Source organism: Mus caroli, unplaced genomic scaffold, assembly GCF_978045245.1.
Source record: "Mus caroli unplaced genomic scaffold, Mus_caroli_1 scaffold_17, whole genome shotgun sequence".
NCBI classification, from domain to species: Eukaryota; Metazoa; Chordata; class Mammalia; order Rodentia; family Muridae; genus Mus; species Mus caroli.
In genome coordinates, this window is record NW_028227272.1 from 19,264,399 (window position 1) to 19,284,905 (window position 20,507).

A 20,507-nucleotide genomic window follows, 5' to 3' on the forward strand; every position below is an offset into this window, starting at 1 on the left:
CACACACACACGCACTCGGACATCGTGTGAGCGGACACAGAAGGTCAACTTCAGGCGTTGTCCTTCAGGCTCTGTCCACTTTGGTTTTTGAGGCCGGGTCTCTGACTGGACCTGGACCTCCTGAAGCAGGCTAGGCTGCCTGACGAGCCCCAGGGATCTGCTGGTCACTGCCTCCTCAGCACCCCATGACAGGCAGGAAGCTCCATTCCTAGCCTTTTCACAGGGAATCTGCGAATCCAACTTTCACAGCAGGTACTTTTCAAACGGAGCAACCCCTCCCCACTGGAGTCTGCATTTCTACCTCCACGTCCTGCGGGGTGTGTGTGTGTGTGTGTGTGTGTGTGTGCGCGCGCGCGCGCGCACGCACGCGCACTTGTGCACAGTGCTCTAGGGAAGCCCCAAGTACCCCAGTACTGCTCTTAGTCTGTCGTTTTAAAAGCCTACGCGCTACCTCACCTTTCACCCCAGGTTTCTAGAGTCTCTGTCACCTCCTAAGGTCTTGAACCATCATACTACAGGCCAAGGGAAAAGAAACAGGAAGCTGGAGACGGATAGGCCACTTCACAAAAGACTCATCTGGAAAAGATACCTATGTGCTTTCCCTCTGGACCTGAGGGCAGACAGTCATAAATCCTGGGGACCTGAATCTCCTCCTTTCTCCAGGGTAGGCAGCCAGGAGGCTTGTCTGTTCTACAACTGATAGTCGGTCTCCTCTATCTGCCAGTGTTAGTTACAGTGTTACAAGACAAGGAGGCCGGCAAGATAGTTCTCCCTCAACCCAGGACCAATTCATATAAGATGCCACACTGCTCAGGATAAGAACCAAGGGTTGAGAGGAAAGAAGTGCTAATCAAACAGATTAAACAAAGCAACTTCCCTATGCCTACATTTGCCAGGCATTTCAAATACTGAACTGAAAATTCGCTACAGCATCCTCCCCTCCCCCATCAAGAACCCGTACAGGAAATCAGTGACATGCCCTTTAAAAGCCAAACTAGTAAAACAAAACACCCAAACTAGTAAAAGAAAAATGGCAAAAGCCCACCAACTTTTGAACCCAAAATCTTGGTGGGGTTTTTTTTCCCATAAAAATATCAATTCTCTTGAAAAAGAACAAGGTTATGAATATATATGATACTGCCAAAGCCTAGTGGCAGCTGTTTGTTTTTTTTTTTTTCCAGATGCGCCCTCAGTGGCAAGAGGAACTCATGAACCAGTGTCCCTGCCACGTTACAAATCTCAGATACCCCCAAAATGGTGATCACCTCTGGGGACCTATATAGCACACTTGCTGTTCTGTGGTTCTTGGATTGACTGTGGAAAAGACCACAAGCCAGCTATATCATGCAGGTTAGATGAAGTGGGGACAGGACCATAACCAAGCAAAATAACCTCTAGACAGACCCTGGGTAGAACCATCTGCCCCTTCTCTTCTCCAGGCCCCGACTCCCACCTACAGAGCGGTGGTTCCCATCCTACCGTCCTCACTAACACCATGATCAGTCACCATATCTCACTATCACACAGATGAGGAGCAGCTGACACGCAATGAGTAAGTCCACACCTGGCCGCATTTCCAGAGTATCACAATGAACATAGAAAACCGAATCCCTCTCTACCTTTACTTTTGATGAAGGAGGACTCCAGATAACCACGATGTTTCAACTGTTAGAAATATAAACCAACCTACAGGGAAACCGGGAAGTTTCTACCCTCCAAAATGGTGATCACCTCTGGGGCCCTATTTAACACAATTGTTGTTCTGTGGTTCTTGGCTTGACTGTGGAAAAGACCATGAGCCAGCTATATCATGCAGGTTAGAAGAAGTGGGGACAGGCCCATAACCAAGCAAAACAACCTCTAGACAGATGTTATTACTAACATCCTTAGTTCACTATGCTAAAATGTGAATAATAATGGCTCCCGTAACTCAGACTCTTCCCAGAATGCAAATAGAATAATAATAATACCATGATTAGGAGCAGCCTAAACTAAAGTTCAGTTTTACAGGCTGCATCTCATGAGGAGCCCAGAAACTGGTGGGTTGATTGTGCATCTGGGCAAGCCATCCCTCCACCCAGGCTTCCTAAGGAGGTTACAATCCTCGAAACCATTCTGAGAACCTCCGGAACAGGGTGCTATATAAGCAGCCCATACCCACAGTACATCTGTAGTCTTACTTCACTGATCCGTCAGTGGAGTGAGTGGAGTAAGAACGTTCTAGGTACCTGGCCAACATGACTAACTGCTTCTCTCTCCCGATGAGAAAAGGACATGAGAGAGGAAGTTAACGTTAGTTCAGAGTGGTACCCACCTCTGTTCTGATGGATACTGGCTTTCAGGCATCATCTTTGGCATTTGCAGGGGCTGATGTGGTGGCCGGGGGACCGCAAATGTTTGTTGCTGTGATCCAGGTTCTGGAAGTGAGTGAGGAGTCGGGGCAGGACCCACCCCTTGAACTGGGCCAGCTCCAGGGGTGAGACCTGAGGTGGGCAGAGTTGCCTGAGGTGGGGGAAATAGGGAATTCTGATGGGTGGGTGACAGAGGAGTGGCGGGCGGGGTTAATGGCTTGAACCCAGAGGGAGGCTTCCTATCGTAGGCACTGTAAAGAGACAAACAGAGGATCCATTAAACTCCAGGGAGGCATTTGCATAGTAACCAGGCCCAGCAGAAAACCAGTTTGCAGCCCATTGTTGCCAGGAAATGACGTCATTAACACGGTGAAATCGCTACAGCCCAGGGGAATATTTGTACCTCTGTAATGTGACAAACGCGGGGCGTCAAAGGACTTGTTTAACACTTCGTGTGATTTTTCTCCAAGATAATTTTAGCTTCTGCTTCCGGTTTCCTTTTTCCCTCCTCCTTCTAAAAGATCTCTCTCTCTCTCTCTCTGTGCAGGGGTGTATGGGTGAGGCTGGGAATTTATGGGCCTTCTCTGGTCCCCTCTCCAAAATATTCCAGGGTTCCCATAAATTGGTCAAAAATCTTTGTGGAAGGTAACAGTGCTTAAATGAAACAAGCCTTCGCTGGTTCCAGGGAGATCTGTGTTTACCTTTAAGTGCAAAGAATGATTAAAATTAAAGCCTCATTCCTGAGGCCTGGATAGTCTTAAGTAAAGGGCACAAGCGTGGGGGCCTTTTTTGTTTATTCTGATTTTAAGATTATTTCCTTGCCGCTTAAAAGTTCACATTAACATATATGATAGACGGGAAGGCTGTATATCACCTGCCTCAAAGCCACAGATCAGATGGTCCAGCGTTCCAGGCTCTTGCCTTAGCCAGTATGTCTATGGCTCCCTGTGGAGCCACGGCATTTTAATGAAACTTTTGCCTTTCATGCATAGCATATAATGGGCCCAGTGGAATGGGCTACACCTAGAAGCTTACACCACAGGGCAGCGACGCTCTGCCCTAGGGCATGATAGATACTTCTGATGCTGTACCCAGAGCCTCTCTGCAAGGCTCTCCATGCCACCCACCCCTGCCGCCCTAGGTCCCCACTCCAATCCTTACCAATAGTTGTAGAGGCACTTTTCTCCATACTTAGCACCAAGAGCCTGCTCGTGGCTACAGGACGACAACTCGGAGGAGGGGCTGTGCAGCTCCCGTTTGATCTTGGTGGGAGGTGGAGCATGAAGCACCACTGAAATCAGAAGGGGGGTGGGGGGGGGACAGCATTTATTCACTAAATCACTCTTTCTTCCCACAAACTTCCCCAGCAGGTAGCTCTTACAGCTCAAGGTCAAGAAAACCCGCCCCACCTAAATATGCAACCTTTTGTTAAAAAGAGATTAAGGTCCCTCAGCCAGGCAAGGCGATGCACACTTGCAACCTCAGCGCTTAGGGTGAGCTTGTGGCTAGCCTGGGATACATAGTGAACTCCTCAGAAATCACCCCTAGACATTTTAAATGAGGGCCCTCCCAGCCCCATTTCTTTAATCATGGGTCTTGTTTCCCAGTTTCTGAAGACTTGAAAAATCCCAAACGTGCCAGGCAGTGGTGGCGCGCGCCTTTAATCCCTGCACTTGGGAGGCAGAGGCAGGTGGATTTCTCTGAGTGTGAGACTAGCCTGGTCTATAAAGTGAGTTCTAGAACAGCCAGGGCTATGAGGAAAAACCCTGTCTTTGGGTTGGGGGTGGGGCAAAGAGAAAAGTGTTGCCACAGCCATTTGAAGTCTGCCACCACAGCTTGGGCTGTTTTCTCCTTTTGGAGACAGGATTCTGGGTGTCCACACTTCTTAGGGCTCTGTTGTCTTTTATTTCATCAACATCTTTGGGATTTTTGTTTTGTTTTGTTTGTTTTTGGTTTTTCGAGACAGGGTTTCTCTGTATAGCCCTGGCTATCCTCACACTCAGATATCTGCCTGCCTCTGCCTCCCAAGTGCCGTACTAAAACGTGCGCCGCCACCATACCACACCACATCACACCACCTAGCTGCAATATGTGCCTTATACAGAAGCATCTTTCCAAGTTAAATATGATTTTCAAAGTCTTTTCTCAAGTGTCACTAAATAGTAGTTCTGCGTAAGGACCACGCAGGCTTAGGGGAATTACAAAACACTTGAAAGGGAAAAACAAAACCAACTTGGTGGCCCTCTGGGCCTAGGCTGACCACCTAGGAAGTTTGTGCGGAACTTTGTGTCCACAGTATCTGCTCCCAACAGCCTATCAGGAAGGGCGGGCTTCCATAAGAAGTCGTGGTACCCAGTGATGGTTTGTTCCCCTTGAAACTATGTTTCCCAACGTAACCACAGTGAAGGGAGGTGTCTGGGTCATGAAGGGACTAAGCTTAGTCTCCACTTTGTTTTTTTTAATTTCATGTGCATTGATGTTCTGACCGATTGTCTGTATGAGGGTGTCAGACCCCCATGAAACTGGAATTGCAGACATCTTAAGCTGCCACCTGGGTGCCGGGAATTGAACTCGGGACCTCTGGAAGAGCAGCCAGTGCTCTTAACCACTAAGCTATCTCTCCGGTGTGCTTTAGAGTCTCATCTCTTCCCATGCACTCCCCGTTCCCTCTGCTTTGCATAAAGACTTCAGCAGATGCTCCTCAGTGTCCAGAACCAGAACCAAAATAAACTTTACAAACTACACATGGACAGACTTCTAGTCACACACTATTTATGTATATTTATGTACTCTTCATAAATTACCCAGGCTGGGTTATCCTGTTACAGCAACGAAAATGGACTAAGACAATGCTAATGGCTACTCCTGAATTCATGAGGTAAGTCCACATGGCTGGGCCATGTGCTTAGACGCCCACTACAGATTCTGCATAGGATTAGTCTGAGAGGGCAGAAAAACAAGACTTCTCAAAATGAAGGATTTACAGTGCCTCCACACTCCGGAGTACAGAAAGCTAAATCTGCCCTTACCTAGATACTAAATTGCTTCAAAGAGGCCCTTTCCCCAAAGTAGAACAAACCCTAACACAGACACTGTAGCATGAGGGCTGTCCCTTCTGGCAAGAATATTGAAATGGCGACTTTCTGCCTATCTACCTGCAGGGTGTAGGGTAACTTCTCTGAGCACTACTTAACCACCTTATGGCAAGACTCAGGGCATAACCAGAGGAGACAGTGCTCTGGCTAAACCCCTCAGATCTTCTTTAATTTATTGTTTACTCCTACTACTTACTTGTAAGATTCTGGCTTAGATCTGATGATTTTACTAGTCAGACTTATCTACATAGGCATCCTTTTCTATCTAGGAAGACTGAACAGTCTTCCAGACAACTGGTTTCTCTTATAGCTTCAAATAAATCTGATGAACTGAATCTGACCCCCAAATCCCATGGTAAATGAGATCTGACTTCGGAAAGCCCCACCCCCACCACACACACAAATGCCATTATACACAGGCACACACATGTATTCACACCCTGTGTGTGTACCCCAAGCCCCCACCATTTGTATGCACCCCACACATGTGTTCAGTCTACCTCCACCCCATATACATAAAGAAAAGGCTGTCTTGCCAACAGACTGGAGAAGACTGGTTTTCATAATTCCTTTCTTACATAACACCAACTGTGTTTTCCTGAATCCATGAAATAAGTTGAGAACTAGCAGATTATATTTAGAAGTCTAATATTAGAGTCTCTGTCATGAGTTTTTGATGGTGACATCATGGCAGCCGGGAGTCAATTGTTATCAAATGTTTTCAGATACAAAAAGAAGCTAAGCCTCTGCATTTGCATTTTGTTAGTGAGAAATTCCAGGATGGCCCCTTGGTCACGACCTCTCCTTTTATTACTTTCCTGCTGTCAAAAGTTTCTACCAAATCAGAACAGTATCCAAACTCCACTTTAAATAAAAATTATGTATAGCCTGCCTTTAAAGCCTAACTTGTCTTTGTATAAAAGTTGTCATTTATAATCATTGCTTTACCTAAATTTGGAAAAGTAAATGATAAGGGTGATATTCAATTTTCTCACTTCAGGTTTCCTCTTTACAATCTTATTATTAAAATTATCAGTTTTCCTGACAAGGCCAACTAATCTATGCCACTTGCTGTCTCTACCTCAGTCAGTGGCTTCTACACCTGGTTTGCCTTGTAATGGAATCAAACTTTATCTAGAAATTTCAAGAAACTTGATAAATAGCCAGGCATGGTGGCACACTCAGGTTCAGGTAGGAGGATCAGAAGTTTGTGCCCAGATTGGGTTACATGACAAAACCTCTCAAAAACAAAACACCCCCCACCTCAAATCAAAAACCATACCACCACCACCATAATAAAGTATAAATTGATTATATTACAAACCAGCTTTTAACACAAAGGCATGGTCCACATTCACTCTTTAATTCTAGGTACAGTTTAGCTGTAAATGCCCACCCCCCATCAGTCATCTGGAGAAATCACAGATCTGGGCTGACAGCAGAGCTGTGAGGCCTGAGAGCTGAGCCAGGAGAAGCAGCCCATTCCCCAGTTCTGCTGGGTATCAATCACAGAGGAGTTCCGAAGCCAAGGAATGCACCTTGCTTTTGTGTTTCCTCATATGTAAAATGAAGCATGCCGTGCTGCCCCAAGAGCAGAACCCCAATGGAGGGAAGGAAGACGCTGCACAATTTTAACAGAATGCTTGACTTCCCCCAGTGGACTACGTAAACAATGGCAGACATATGTGGCTGGCTGTAAAGGTTAGAAGTGGATTTGACTCAGGATCTCGAACCCCAGAAGTCTAAAATGTTCAAAGGGCTGCCTATTTGAGCTGATAAGCACCTACCCTTAGAAAACTCTGTGTTCAGAGGATAAAGAGGGGCCCACAAAGTCAGTCACCTTGACAACAACTCCCGCCTTCACCATCACCAATACCTCAATTCCTGCCTTCCCTTCTTGGACCTTGTGAGACCATATTCTCTCAGCGCTAACAAGTTAGGTCGACAGGAAGGTCACATCCTCTGGTACACACACAGTAGTTAGATTTGACTTTCATCGTGTTTTTCTCAGAGAAGCAGTGGTGTTGGGTCCTTGGCCCACTTTGTTCAATGCCCTATGCATAGAACCCTGAGACCCTAAGGAGTTGAGGGTATGGCTCGGAGTCTTAGAGTCTCTGGGAAAGGGAGAGACTTGGAGTCTCTCCAAGTCACTGTTGGACATCCCAAGCATCTACTTTGCCCGTTAGAAACAGAGGGCATACTTTTTTTTTCAACCTAAAAACAATAAAAATCACATTATACCTGGCTGAAAGGACTTGTGTGTGTGCGCGTTCACACATGTGTTCCGTGTGCACCTGAGTGTGTGGGCACACGTGGAGAGCAGGGGAAAGGACATTAGGCTTCCAGCTCAGTCACCCCTGGGGTTACAGGCACACAGTCACAAGCGGCTTTTTCTTGGGTGCTGCAAGTTTGCATTTGGGTCCACAAGCTTGCTCAGAAGTGCTGAGTCATCTCCCCCCTGGCCCCCAATGTACTCTTGAACAAAGGAAAAGAGACAGGAGGAAACAGTAATTCTGGAAAAGAATAAAGGAGACAGATCAAGAAAGAGACAACCAGGCAGGCTCTTCGTCCTCCTCTGTGGTAAATAGATGCCTGCACTCACTTCATTTCCTTCAGTCTTTCCAATGGAAAATATTATTTGCACTCGTTCCATTTAGATAGGAAAACAAAGCTCTGGAGCTTGCTACACTCTCTCAGCTAGTAAGTTTCCAGGACTTCTAACCAAGCAGTTCTTAAGCATCCTATTAAGAGTCTCAGAGGTGATCAGAGAGAAAACAGACTCTGGAGCTGGGCATAGTGGCTCCCATGTGTAATACCAGCAGTTATGAGATAGAAGCAGGAAGACTAATAAGAGTTCAAGGCCAGCCTCAGTCACATAGCAAGTTTGAGACCAGCTTGGGCTGTATGAAGAGAGAGACAGAGACAATTGCTAGTGACGAAAGCCCATCGCGTAGTCAGCCATGGTGGCAATGTGCCTGTCGTCACAGCACTCAGGTCAGGCGGATAGGGTTCAAGGTCATCATGGGCTGAAAAGCAAGATCCAATTTCCCAAGAGGCAGATGGAAAAGGAAGCCACACCAGAAAACATGAAAAAAGTTATTTACCAAATCTCAAGGCTGCTGCCTCATGTTTACCATGCAGTTTCCAGGTAGGGCACACCTGACACCCAACCCACTAGGGGACAGACACCTTCCTCTGCCACTGCCACACAAAACGTCCAGGATCCTCCTTCGCACCTATTGGCAGCTAAGCTTCCTCACTCCCACGGTCTTCGTTCTCTGCAATCCATGCCTTCTGTTCTAGAGTTCCTCCTACAGGGTCTCATTCTCCCTCCTACAGTCCAGTTGGCCAAAGCCTTCTGCTCATTTAGATACCTGCCAACACACTGGAAGATGTGTATCTCAACACCCCTCTCTTAAAGCCACCTCTGAGGCGAGAACAGAGCCTATGCTCCAGCTTTCTGCTTCACTCTAAGAACTCACTATGCCCAAGCACAGATAAAAATGAGATGGTGACATTTAATTAAGCCCACACCTGGGCATACATTATAATTATAGCTCAGCATCCTTGAGTCCAGCAGAACCCCATTTTAAATTTAAATACCGTGTTTACCTATCAACCAACTTAACCTCATAGCTTTTTGTCCTACCAGACTCGGAAATTCCTTGCAAGGGACACAGGGTTCACAAACCAGCTGGTCCTCAACAACAGAGGAAAGGAAAACAAAAGCCACGCACGCAGAGGGATCAGAGAAGAATTAAACTGTCATTCTTCACAGATAAGTAGATGAGCACACAGACAATATAAACACACAAAGAACAAAGTGTGATGGGCTCACCAGGCAGGGTCATTTGTTACGAGCTGAATATACAGAAAGAACCGTTTCTGCATCCAGCATCCAAAGCAATATGAAATATGAAATAAGAAAATATACTTAGGGGACTGGGGAGAGACGGCTCTGCTGTTAGGAACACTTGTCCCTTCCTCCTGCAGAGGACCTGGGTTTGATTCCCAGCACCCACATGGTGGTTCACAAACCTCTGTAACTCCTGCTTCAGTGGATCTCAGACCCTCTTCTGCTCCTCGAGGGCACCAAGCACACATGTGGTATGCATACATACAGGCAAGTAAAATGTACACAAAAAGGAATAAAATTAATTAAAAAGTAAAGAAAATATATTTTGGGCCAATGAAAAAGCTCACTGGGCAAAGTTGCCAGCCAACTAGTCTGAAACTCTCAATTTGATCCCTGAAAGCCATATGGTAGGAGAGACCTGACTCTGCAAATTGTCACATGTGTGTTATAGCACATGTGCCCTCCCCACACACAATTAAGATGCAATGAAATTTTCAATAGCAATAGAAATATCAATTACTTAAATACAATCTAATGAAAGATTTTCATAAGCAGCTAGCAAAAATTAAAGAATAAATGAAAGGATGTATCATGGACTGAAAAGCTTAATATTATAAAGACATCAATTCTCAAATTTATCTATGCATTCAATGTAACCCTAGGCAAAACCTTAGCTATGTACAGAGATTAGAATGAATAAATAACAATTACATTTATTGACAGAGATGAATCTCACAAATATGCTAACAAAATAACCCTGGCATAAAGGCAGACACACTGTCAATCTACATACAAATAACGTTAGAAGACAATGCTAACCCATGTAGCCTTCATGTTTACAAGGCATCATAAGCATACCTTACCTCTAACTCCCCTGCCACCATCCCAGCCCCCTCTCAACGTATGCCTCTCACATCTTCATGTTTTGCTCCCATGAAATCCTGTTACTGCTTCCTGTGTGAGGGTCTGTACCCTATCAGCAGCTCCACCTCCAAAGGAAATCTCTCCCCCTGCCAAAGATCCCCGGGCAGCAGAGAGGCCTCATGAGCCCCTCCCTCCCTTATCCAAGCCAGAACTACTGACTGCCTGGCTTAGGTAGACATCCAAAGCTGTTGTGAGGTCCAGAGTACAATGGCTATCCATAACACACACTAACATCACCTCTACACACTTTGTGTTGGCTTCAGCAGCACCAGTGGATGGTAGAGACAGTGGACCACACCTTGCATTGGAAGATGAGCTAAGGAGACAGGTTCTGTTACTTGAAGAGGATATTTGGAAAAGGAGGCACCTAAGAGTCTCAAATCCAGTAAAAGGGATTTTAGATGGGCAGAGTGGCTGATACCCATTTTATCTGGCAACTGTCTGAAAAAATAAAAGCCAAGGGCATTATCAATTACAGTTAGGGAGCACAGAGTCCCAAGAGCAGAACTGGAGGACATATAGGGGAGTAGATCATTTCCATATCTAATCTAGCTAACTTCTGTAAGAATAAACCCTCAACTTTAACATAGCGAAGCCAGTTACTGGGTGAGCTACGCTAAACTTAAACTTTTAAAAATTGATTTTGGTTTCTTTTTTTTTTTTTTTAAGATTTATTTATTTATTATATGTAAGTACATTGTAGCTGTCTTCAGACATCCCAGAACAGGGCATCAGATCTCATTACGAATGGTTGTGAGCCACCAAGTGGTTGCTGGGATTTGAATTCAGGTCCTCTGGAAGAGCAGTCAGTGCTCTTAATCACTGAGCCATCTCTCCAGCCCCGATTTTGTTGATTTCTTATGTATGTGTGATATATATGCACGTGCGTATACAGAATCAGTAACAGGGAAGCTAGAGATGGACACAGGGGTCCTGCTCTGTTACTCTTCACCTTATTCCTTTGAGACAGACTCTCACTGTCTGGAGCCCAGCCACCCTCTATCTCAAGGCCGGGGTTACAGGCACGCGTGCTCACACCTGGCTTTTTACGTGGGAGCTGGAGATTTGACTTCAGGTCCTCATGCTCTTCCCACAGCAAGCTGGGCAATGGCCTCAGTCTTGTGCTGAAATCTGTCATGAGTTTCCCAAAAGCCCTCTCCTCAAGCATGCACAAGCTCTTTCTCATGGCATTACCAACATCGAATGCTATCCTTCTAAGTTCACCACAGTAACTAGAGTGCGAGTGAACGGATCAACGGTATAGGAGATTTCCAGACCCAAGAGGAGCATGTCCACAGGCTGCTTTCAGTTCTATACACTCTTTTTAAATAGACCGGTAACCGGGTCAGCAATTCTAAAGCAACTTAAACCACAGTGCCAACTCAGAAGCAGTGTCAATCTTGGGGACAACTGGGGAGTTTGGAACAGGCCATTGCTTTCCTTGGATTATAGGGAAGAATTTCCCTAATTTTTGGAAATGACTAAAGTAGTTGGAGGGGAAATGTCAGTTTTTACAAACTGCTTCTAAACAATTCAAAATGAGGGGGGACAGAAAGGGAGAGAGCAAACGCATGCAATTAAACAAATGTAAAAATGGAGTGATCTGCCTTTAAAAATAAACCAAGAAAACAAGCATCTTTTTTTTCCCCCAAAGAAAGGGACAGAGCCAATCTTTTATCTGTGGTTGACTAACAGGCCAAGAGTTAAGAACTTCAAAGCTGGAGACAGGGAGAAGCTCACTAGGTAAAAATGCTTGCTGTGCCACTGTGAGGACCTGAGTTGAGATCCCCCAGCACCCACGTAAAAGCCAGGCGTGGCAGTACGCACCTGCAGTCCCGGCTCTAGCCAACCGGTGAGGTCCAGCTTCGTCAGAGAGAGAGCCTGTCTCAAGAAAAATAAATAAATAAGGTGCCAAGCAATAGAGCATGACAGGCCATGCTGAAGTCTGTTTTTCCACTGATGTTATGTGTGGACGTCCACATCTGCATGCACAACACAGATCCACAACCACGTCCACACAGAGAGGAAACAACAACAACAAAAAACCCTTGAAGCCCACGCATTTACACGTGAAGAAGACCAACCTTGGTGTGTTACCAAATCAGAAGCATAGGGTCAACCTTAGGAATCTAAAATCATACAAGAACAAATGTTGATCGTTGTCTAATGCTTAAGACTGTGGTTCTCAATTATTTTGTTGGCTTCGACCTACTTAGAAAAAGAGTAAGGAAGATATCCTAGGGAGGACAAGCTGAAAACTGCCACTGTCACCACTACTCTCTGCTGCCCTGGTGCAAAGTATAGAATGACTGAAATAAACCTATGGGTAATTTCATACACATATGGAACCACAGAGAGCAAGAACTAAAGCATATGTCCAACTCAGAAGCACAAGCACTCACAAGCACCCCCTCCCTCTCCTTGTGAAGATATATAGACAACAGATTTCCACCACCGCCAGACCAGCTGGACAGCTCATTATATTTCATGTCCACAGTCCAAGAGCGCAAAGCAGCCACCACCAGCCTGTGATAATTAGAAAGACTTCAAAAACTCAGACTCTCTTCCTTGAAGTTCTCCTCAACGCTTTCCAAATAGCTGCTTTGGCCCCTTCTGCTCATAAAGGCTGAACAGGGCCAGGACCAGAAGAAGAGCAGGGAGATGGGGCTCTAGTCAAGAGCATTACTAATGGGTTATTTGTCCTGTCTGTCATTTCAGCACGGACCACAGGACTCACTATCAACTCCTGCTATGGTTCAGGATCTCATGATATAGGATTAGTCACAAGGAAGCACAATTCATCGATGAATAACTGCAGAAGACCCTGTAATATGGACCCTCCGTATGATAAATAACCTAAGAGCCAAATCAAGAACCTGGAACATTTGACTGACTCTGCGAGTCAGCTTTCTCTGCTGCAGAGAAAACACTGAAGTCAGCAGAAGCAGCTTCAGGAATTCGTGTACGGAGAGAAAACAAATATGATGTTGCAGGGTGGTTGGTGGCACATGTCTTTATCCCAGCACTGCGGATGGGTTTGGGGGGGGAAGAGGTAGGCAGATCTCTGAGTTCAAGGCCAGCCTGGTCTACAGAGCAAGTTCCAGGAGAGCCAGGATTACACAGAGAAACCCTATCTTGGAACAAGACAAAACAGTGGAAGACCAAAAAAATGTCAGGATTCAGACCTGGAAACCAGGCAATAAAAATCAGCTAAAGAAAGGCTTTGAATGTAAAAGCATAAAAAGGCAACAAATAGAGCCTAGGCTACATATGATACAGGAACAGGACCCAGCTAAGACTGAGGAGGTCAGCCAGAGGGAAATACCCAGAGCCTCTAGAGCCAGATCCTGCTACAGGAGGAATGGAATGAGAACACAGTCTCTGTCCATAAGAGCATGTGGGGCTAGACCACATTTTTGGAAATTTAAGAGCCAGGGCCTTTGGGGGCAGAATTTTGGGGATAAAACCCTAGGAATCTTGGTGCACTACCTAAAATTGCTGGGCACCTTCAAAGATTCTGGGGAGATGTGGGAGTGGCATAGAGAAGTTACTCTGATTATAAGTGGGATGCCAGAAACACACCAAGTGTCTGGACAGTGCGAGACTGCTTTAGCATTCTGAAATGGACACCTGATGTCTCCTGATACACGAGTTTGAACTCTGATGAAGAAAAAAAACTGAGCTGATAAAAGAACTGAGCCAGCCCCATTGAGTCAGCAGAAGAGTCTCAAACAGTCCCGTGAAGCTGCCTGGGGGCTCTCTTCTAAGACACAGGAATTGACAGCTGATAGACCTTCCTCCTCCTGGCTGGTAAGTCAACCAATACCATAGGTAGGTTAAGAGCAAGACATTAGGCTGCATAAACCTTCCTCTCATTGTCTGCTTATCTCTGACAATCTTTGATTTAGGCCATGGACTCCAGGAAACAACACAGTGGTCCTAAGCTGTAACATGCATGATGTGTTAGGCTCACCAGACATGCTTTCTCTGGGAATGCACTGGATGGGTATGGAGTTAAGCTTCAGTGACAAAAGGCTGTAGCATGTGCACGGGCCGGTGACAGCTTTGCTTTTCTTTCTTTCTCTCTTTCTTTCTTTTTAAAAAAGATTTATTTATTTTATGTCTACGATTACACCATTGTTCTCCTCAGACACACCAGAAGAGGGCATCGGATCGGTCATGAGACACCATCCCTCCAGCCCTGGGACAGCTTTTCTAACTTTGGTTTTTAAGGACCTCATGTTATATACTATTCTGTGCTCTTACTGCCTCCTGAAGTATGGACAATTACACAGGCACAGACAGACTCAACAGAGATGTCCAGTGTGAAGATGCAGAAGCGCATGGAAGCCAGGGTGCTGTGAGTTGGGGCTGGCATCTGGCTCCCAGAACAACTTTCTGGCTATGATGAAAGCAGGAAAAGATAGAAATGGGGGCTTTACAGTCACTGGCAGACAAGGGCATTAGATGTGTACTGGTGCCTGCCAGGACCTTTAATTTTAGCTCATGGCTACATATAAATGGGCGGGGTGGGGGGCAGCTTAGAGGTTTGTTTCTGGTAGGCTCAGCTCAACAATTTAATATCTTGCAGGAAATTCTCCCACCTCTCCCTCATCTCCAGCCATGGTGGCAGCTGGCTGGAGCACTTAACTTACTATAACTAAATCAACTCAGAAGGTAGAAACAAAATGCTGTCCATGAAAGTAAACTTGGGAGGCCACTGTAATGATGTGTAACCCATTAGAAGGGACAGTAGTATGCAGGCTGACCAGCAAAAACGTGGTGGCTCCAGGATTTCCCCAACCCCTTTATTGAGAGAGAGAGAGAGAGAGAGAGAGAGAGAGAGAGAGAGGAGGGGGAAGGGGAGGGGGAGGGGGAGGGGGAAGGGGAAGGAATGTGCACGAGGAGATGTGGCCAGGCTGGAGAGATGGCTCAGCAGTTAAGAGCACTGGCTGATCTTCCAGAGGTCCTGAGTTCAATTCTCAGCCACCATATGGTGGCTCACAACCATCTATCTAATAGGGGGAACTGATGTCCTCCTCAGGCAGGCAAATGTCTATGCAGCAGAGCTCTCATACATTAAATAAAAATAATTTTTTTAAAAAAGGAAATGTGGCCGGGCGTGGTGGCGCACGCCTTTAATCCCAGCACTTGGGAGGCAGAGGCAGGCGGATTTCTGAGTTCGAGGCCAGCCTGGTCTACAAAGTGAGTGCCAGGACAGCCAAGGCTACACAGAGAAACCCTGTCTCGAAAAACCAAAAAAAAAAAAAAGGAAATGTGGCCAAGGACAGCGACTCCCATGTTCTGAAGAACACACAAGGAAAAGCGCAGTTAGGAATGATGACAATGGTCCTCAGAGCTATCTACCTCATCTACTGCATGAGACGATCCCTCCAAGGGGTGAGGATGGCTCAGAGAAGAATTGGGATAAATGTGCCATGTTATAGGGAAGCACAGACTGGCCTATCTTAGACCTTCGTTCAAAGCAAAAGTCTTCAAAGGGAAGGGTTTGATGGCATGCACCTGTGGTCCCACAACAAAGGAGTTTGAGACAGGAGGATCACATGAGTTTACTAGCTCCAGATCAGCCTGGAGACTCCATCTGATGGGGTGGGGGGGGGGGGGCAGTCTTGAATTAGGGGCTAAGCTATAGCTCAGGGATAGGGGACTTAGCATGTGTGAGACGCTGGTTCAGTAGTGCAGCAGCCGTGGTAGAGAACCTGGCCGTCTAGTAGTTGCTGTGAATCAGGGAACACTGGCTCTGTCCTCTCTTTGACTTGATCAGAACTAACAAAAACAACACAGATTTTCCATGAAAGCCCATCGTATTAATTAATGTTTCCTCTCTTCTCTTCCTCTCAGTTGGTCTCAGAAGTGAGAGGAGCCCACCTTGGGTACAGGCACCAAATCACGCACCTCTGGACTCATAGGCCATAGCGGTCAACACCAAACGGCTGCCTCTGGCTCTTGGTTATCAAATTGCATCATTTATAACTCCAAGAGAACCTGTGATCAAATAAGGAAGGAACTGAATGACAACGGCTACAATTGTCCAAGCCAGGGATAGCTGGACCCAGATGAACTAGTTGTGGATTCTGTCCTCTATCAGCAGGGTTTAGCATCACTCTCAGGATAGCATGGACCTGTGAGGTTCCTTTTCTTCAAAGGATGTGTTGACGCCAATGATGTAGAACTAGTGCTCTCGTGGTCTAAAAATGGGAACCCAGGGACCTCAAATTTGAAAGTCACACTTGAAGAAAGGAAAGTGAGCAGGCCACAGACTTGGATTGAGGCAGGGACCACACATGAGGGAGATTCCCGGTCTATAGGCTGGAGAGATGGCTCAGTGGTTAAGAGAGCTTGCTCTTCACCTAAGTCAGGACTCGCACAACCACACCCCCCACACCCCCCACCACAAACTAAAAAATACTTTAGGAAATACTTTGTGCAGCTAAATATTATCTACTAGAATGTATTGGCCAAAAAACAAACAAACAAACAACCCCAAAGCACTTGAACAGTGAAGGAAAGGCAAGCAAAGGTTTTGTCGTAAAGCGTCTGAACCTAGGGCATGGCCCTGGCATCAATGTGACTTGGGTTTCATCAGCTAAGATGGATCTGAGTGGCCTTTAGACTACTTTAGTACTTTCCGTCAGCAACTATGATCTGCATTTTCATACTCAACCTCTACCAGTATGAGAGACAACAGAAAAAGAGGCCTAAGGAGCAGCCTGTTCTTCAGGCCCTGATGTGGCTGCGTCAGAGTCAGTGCAGAGAGTGTGGCCGCACTGACCACAGCAAGCGCCTCACTTTCTCCCCAGCAGGGTCAAGGCATCAAGTCGGAGGCTCAAAGGGAACCTTTAGCTTGAAACTTAAGCTTTATTGTCTCAATCATTTTCTCTCAATTTATATAGTTCTTACCTAAATTGACATAAAGTGAAGTGTCAGAAATATTAAAATTAGGCTATGTGGAGAAACCTTGTCTCGATAAACCAAAAAAAAAAAAAAAAAAGTTAAAAGTATTTGAAATGCATTAACTAAGACCTGTGTAAAGTCTTTGACTTTGTATTTAAGTTCACTGTTAGGAAAGTGGTCTCTCCCCAGAGCCACTCCTTTGTGTCAACTGGCACTTTCTCCCCCAGGCAGGGAGGGCATCTAGGCACCATGCAAGGCCTCCCTTACCAACAGATGCAGATTTTCTGAGAGCCAGGCTAAATCTCACTGCCTGAATCCAAAAGAAGACACAAAGAAAGAGAGAGAGAGAAAAAGACTTCATTCCTTTTTTCCTAAGGTCATCACCGGAACGCAGATTTTGGGAGCATCTAAGTTACTGCCTCTGTGAGGAGGCCACATTGGAAGGAGGGGCCAGGAGGGAATGGAGTGGAGACTCTTGCTTGAGTGCCAAGTGCTTGACCAGGTACCACTGACCAGCAGAGTACAGGTCTGCAGTCTGTGGCTGCAGAACAAATCAAGAAACACTACTACAGTACGTCTCTGCTGTGGGAGGCACGAAGACTAGAGGGAATTCTAGTTTAAACAGGAATGGGAAATGGGAAGAAGGGGCTGAGATTAATATTCATAAAATTAAAGGACAAGTTAACCCCCTACCCACACACTGTTTTCCCAACATCTCTAAAGAACTAAAATTAAAATTCTACAGCTGGTGAGGGAGGAAAGGGATGACAAAGGGCCTGAGGATAATGGGAAAATGTCAGGATATCCAGGTAACACAGGGGTCATTATTGCCACTCAACTGCCTTCCATTAAGATTCAGATCAGGAAAGCTGGGCAGGCTCCAGAATCTGGTCTTCAATACAGGGGACTTAGTACCAGAGACACCCATCCTCTCTTTGCTATATATGTTATATACATACACACACACATACATATACTGCATATAGTATATATTTGTACTTATATATGACTATATGTGTGTACTTATATTTATTACTGTTATATATAATATATACTTAATATATAAATGTGTGTATATATGTTTGTGGATATACATATACATTTATACATATATACACACATATACACATACACATACATACATACACACATATATATATCCATCCTTGGGCTCATCAGGATGTATTCACAGGCCTGCAGCTGAATTGTTGATGTCCACAGCAGCCTACTCAGCCTGCAGGGAGTCAGTCACCTTCTGAAAGGTTTCAACTCTATCCATCTAGCAACAACAATCTACCCAAGTCTATCCTTCTGGGAGAAAGAAGATACCCTACAGGGCCAACTGCCAGGGAAGCACCTGGGGTAAAGAGCCCTAACAAAACACAAAGAACTTTATTTTGGTTTTGAGGACAAAAAGGCAAATGCTTAGCTGAGCATTTTAAAATCCTGAGGAGACCACATTGATCATCACTAGTGAGGTTTTGCCCTTTAACTGTGTGCTCTACAACGCTAAGCTTACGCTTTGGAGGTGTCCTAGGAGCCGGCTGTTAGCCAAGATGCTAGACGATATTTAAGGGTGCATAGGATTGACCTAAAGCCCTGAGTACTTCCTACTCGAGGAGGTTTCTCTGGCTTCAGAGTTTTTCCACGTCTGAGTTCTTTCTGGTACTTCCTGGGGTACTCTGGGGAGGCCATTCCTCTCCATGGTGGTGTTTGGGAAGCAGGGAGGCCACAGTGAGGGTAGCCTGTAGGGTGCTGAAGTATGGGAAACAACATTTTAAAGCAATACCTTCTGAGCATAGACAAGAATGAAAGAGGCCAAGGGGTAGAAAGAAGTACATTTTTATTGGCTCCTGGGAAAAAACTTAGCAAGATATACCTGCTTGTGGCTTGCCAACACCTACCCTTCACACCTGGAATAAAGAATTGGGTCTGGAAGAACTAGCTGGCAGCCATTTTGGAGTGGAGTGGAGGCAGGGTGGATGGGGGTGGGGGGACAGGTTGCGACACTGACTACACAGCTAAAGTAACAGCACCAGAGGAAATAAAAAGATGAAATCCTTAAATCCAGTCTCTCTGGAGATGCTAGCCTGCCCTTGACACTACCACCACAGCTAGACCAGAAAATGGCAGGCAAAGCAAGGAGGGAGAGGACCCACAGTAACCAGTACTCTCTCTCAGCCCAGGTTATCAGCCCGGTAGGGAGAGAGTTAAAATCCAGCCCTTAAAAGAAAACTCATACCCCATTAGGCTCAGGCTTGGAGAGCATGGAGCAGTTAGGAAGCCAAAGGAAACTAATTCTGGAGGCTCTCCAAGCTGCCAATCACACGCAGATTTCTAACAGTCACAGCCTTGTTGGAGTTGGTTGTTTTTCCACAGGCTGCACAATGGGGTCTGGTTATTCATTGAAAAAGTCTGCCAGTGGGCCCCGCCCTCCATTCACAACCAATTTGGAATGCACCATTCAGGCAAGAGGGGGAGTCAGTCTGCAGCCCAGCTAACTGGGACAGACCTACTACTGGTGCCCAGGGCTCAGCTGGGGCCACGGAGAAGCTGGCTCGCCCAGTATGCTGTATTTATGTAAGAAATTCAGACGCGGTAGGGGGCGCTGGCTGGGTATGCACCCTTCTGGGGACACAAACAGCTAGGATTATTGCTGCAACATGCAAGGTTGGGCGAATCTGTGAGAGAAGAGGCGCAGGGAAGTGCCCTCAGGCAAAAGAGTAAAGGAATAAACGGACTACTGAGCTGAATCGCGGTAGCTTCCAGGGGATAATTCCTATTTCTGCTGCCCTGGTAAACTGGTTTGGATTAAGGAGCAGCAGCTCTCTCTGTCTGAGAGCTGGCCCGGTCAAGACTTCTTCCCCATCCCCCACCCCCATTTATTCCTGGTAGCCAACACGGAGAGCCCAATGGTTTCCTCCGCAGGGCAGAGGGACTTAGGAGACACTAGGAATGTCAACAATTTCTTGGCTTCTGAGTGGCCCCGAAGCGGTTAGCATATCCTCCAGGACGTCCAGGCAGCCCAAGGGAAGAACGTGCCGCACGCTCTGACCTGGGAGGATAAAATCTCTCCAGACTTCACAGGGTACAAGGCTAAAAACTGGTTTGGTGTCTTTGGCTTTTTCTCCCCAAACACTCAGTAATTACCCTGAGGGTGAGTGAACGGAACCTGTCTGACAACCAAACTTGATTTCAAGGAAAAGTATATTTCAGGAAATTTGAGTAAGATAATTTTGAGCTTGTAGACTGTTTTTCTTCAAAGCAGATGTATACATCTCATGTTTACTGCTTTTCACTGCCTGTCCCAACTTCTTTTGAGATCTTTCTGGGTTTCAAATTCACAAACCACCCCTGGCCCGTTTT

General features: G+C 46.0%; 1 protein-coding gene across 2 annotated transcripts in view; it reads right to left on the reverse strand.

Moving 5' to 3' along the window:
- Positions 1-20,507, reverse strand: part of Etv5 (ETS variant transcription factor 5) — a 58,812-nt gene that overhangs the window by 29,170 nt on the left and 9,135 nt on the right. The window contains exons 6-8 of one of the 2 annotated variants that reach the window (XM_085832129.1): positions 12,054-12,107; positions 3,513-3,642; positions 2,315-2,602 (exon numbers count right to left, since the gene is read on the reverse strand). In XM_085832129.1, the coding sequence (XP_085688255.1) occupies positions 2,315-2,602; positions 3,513-3,642; positions 12,054-12,107 (472 nt within the window). The remainder of the gene's footprint in view (positions 1-2,314; positions 2,603-3,512; positions 3,643-12,053; positions 12,108-20,507) is intronic. The other variant, XM_085832128.1, reaches the window with a different exon arrangement.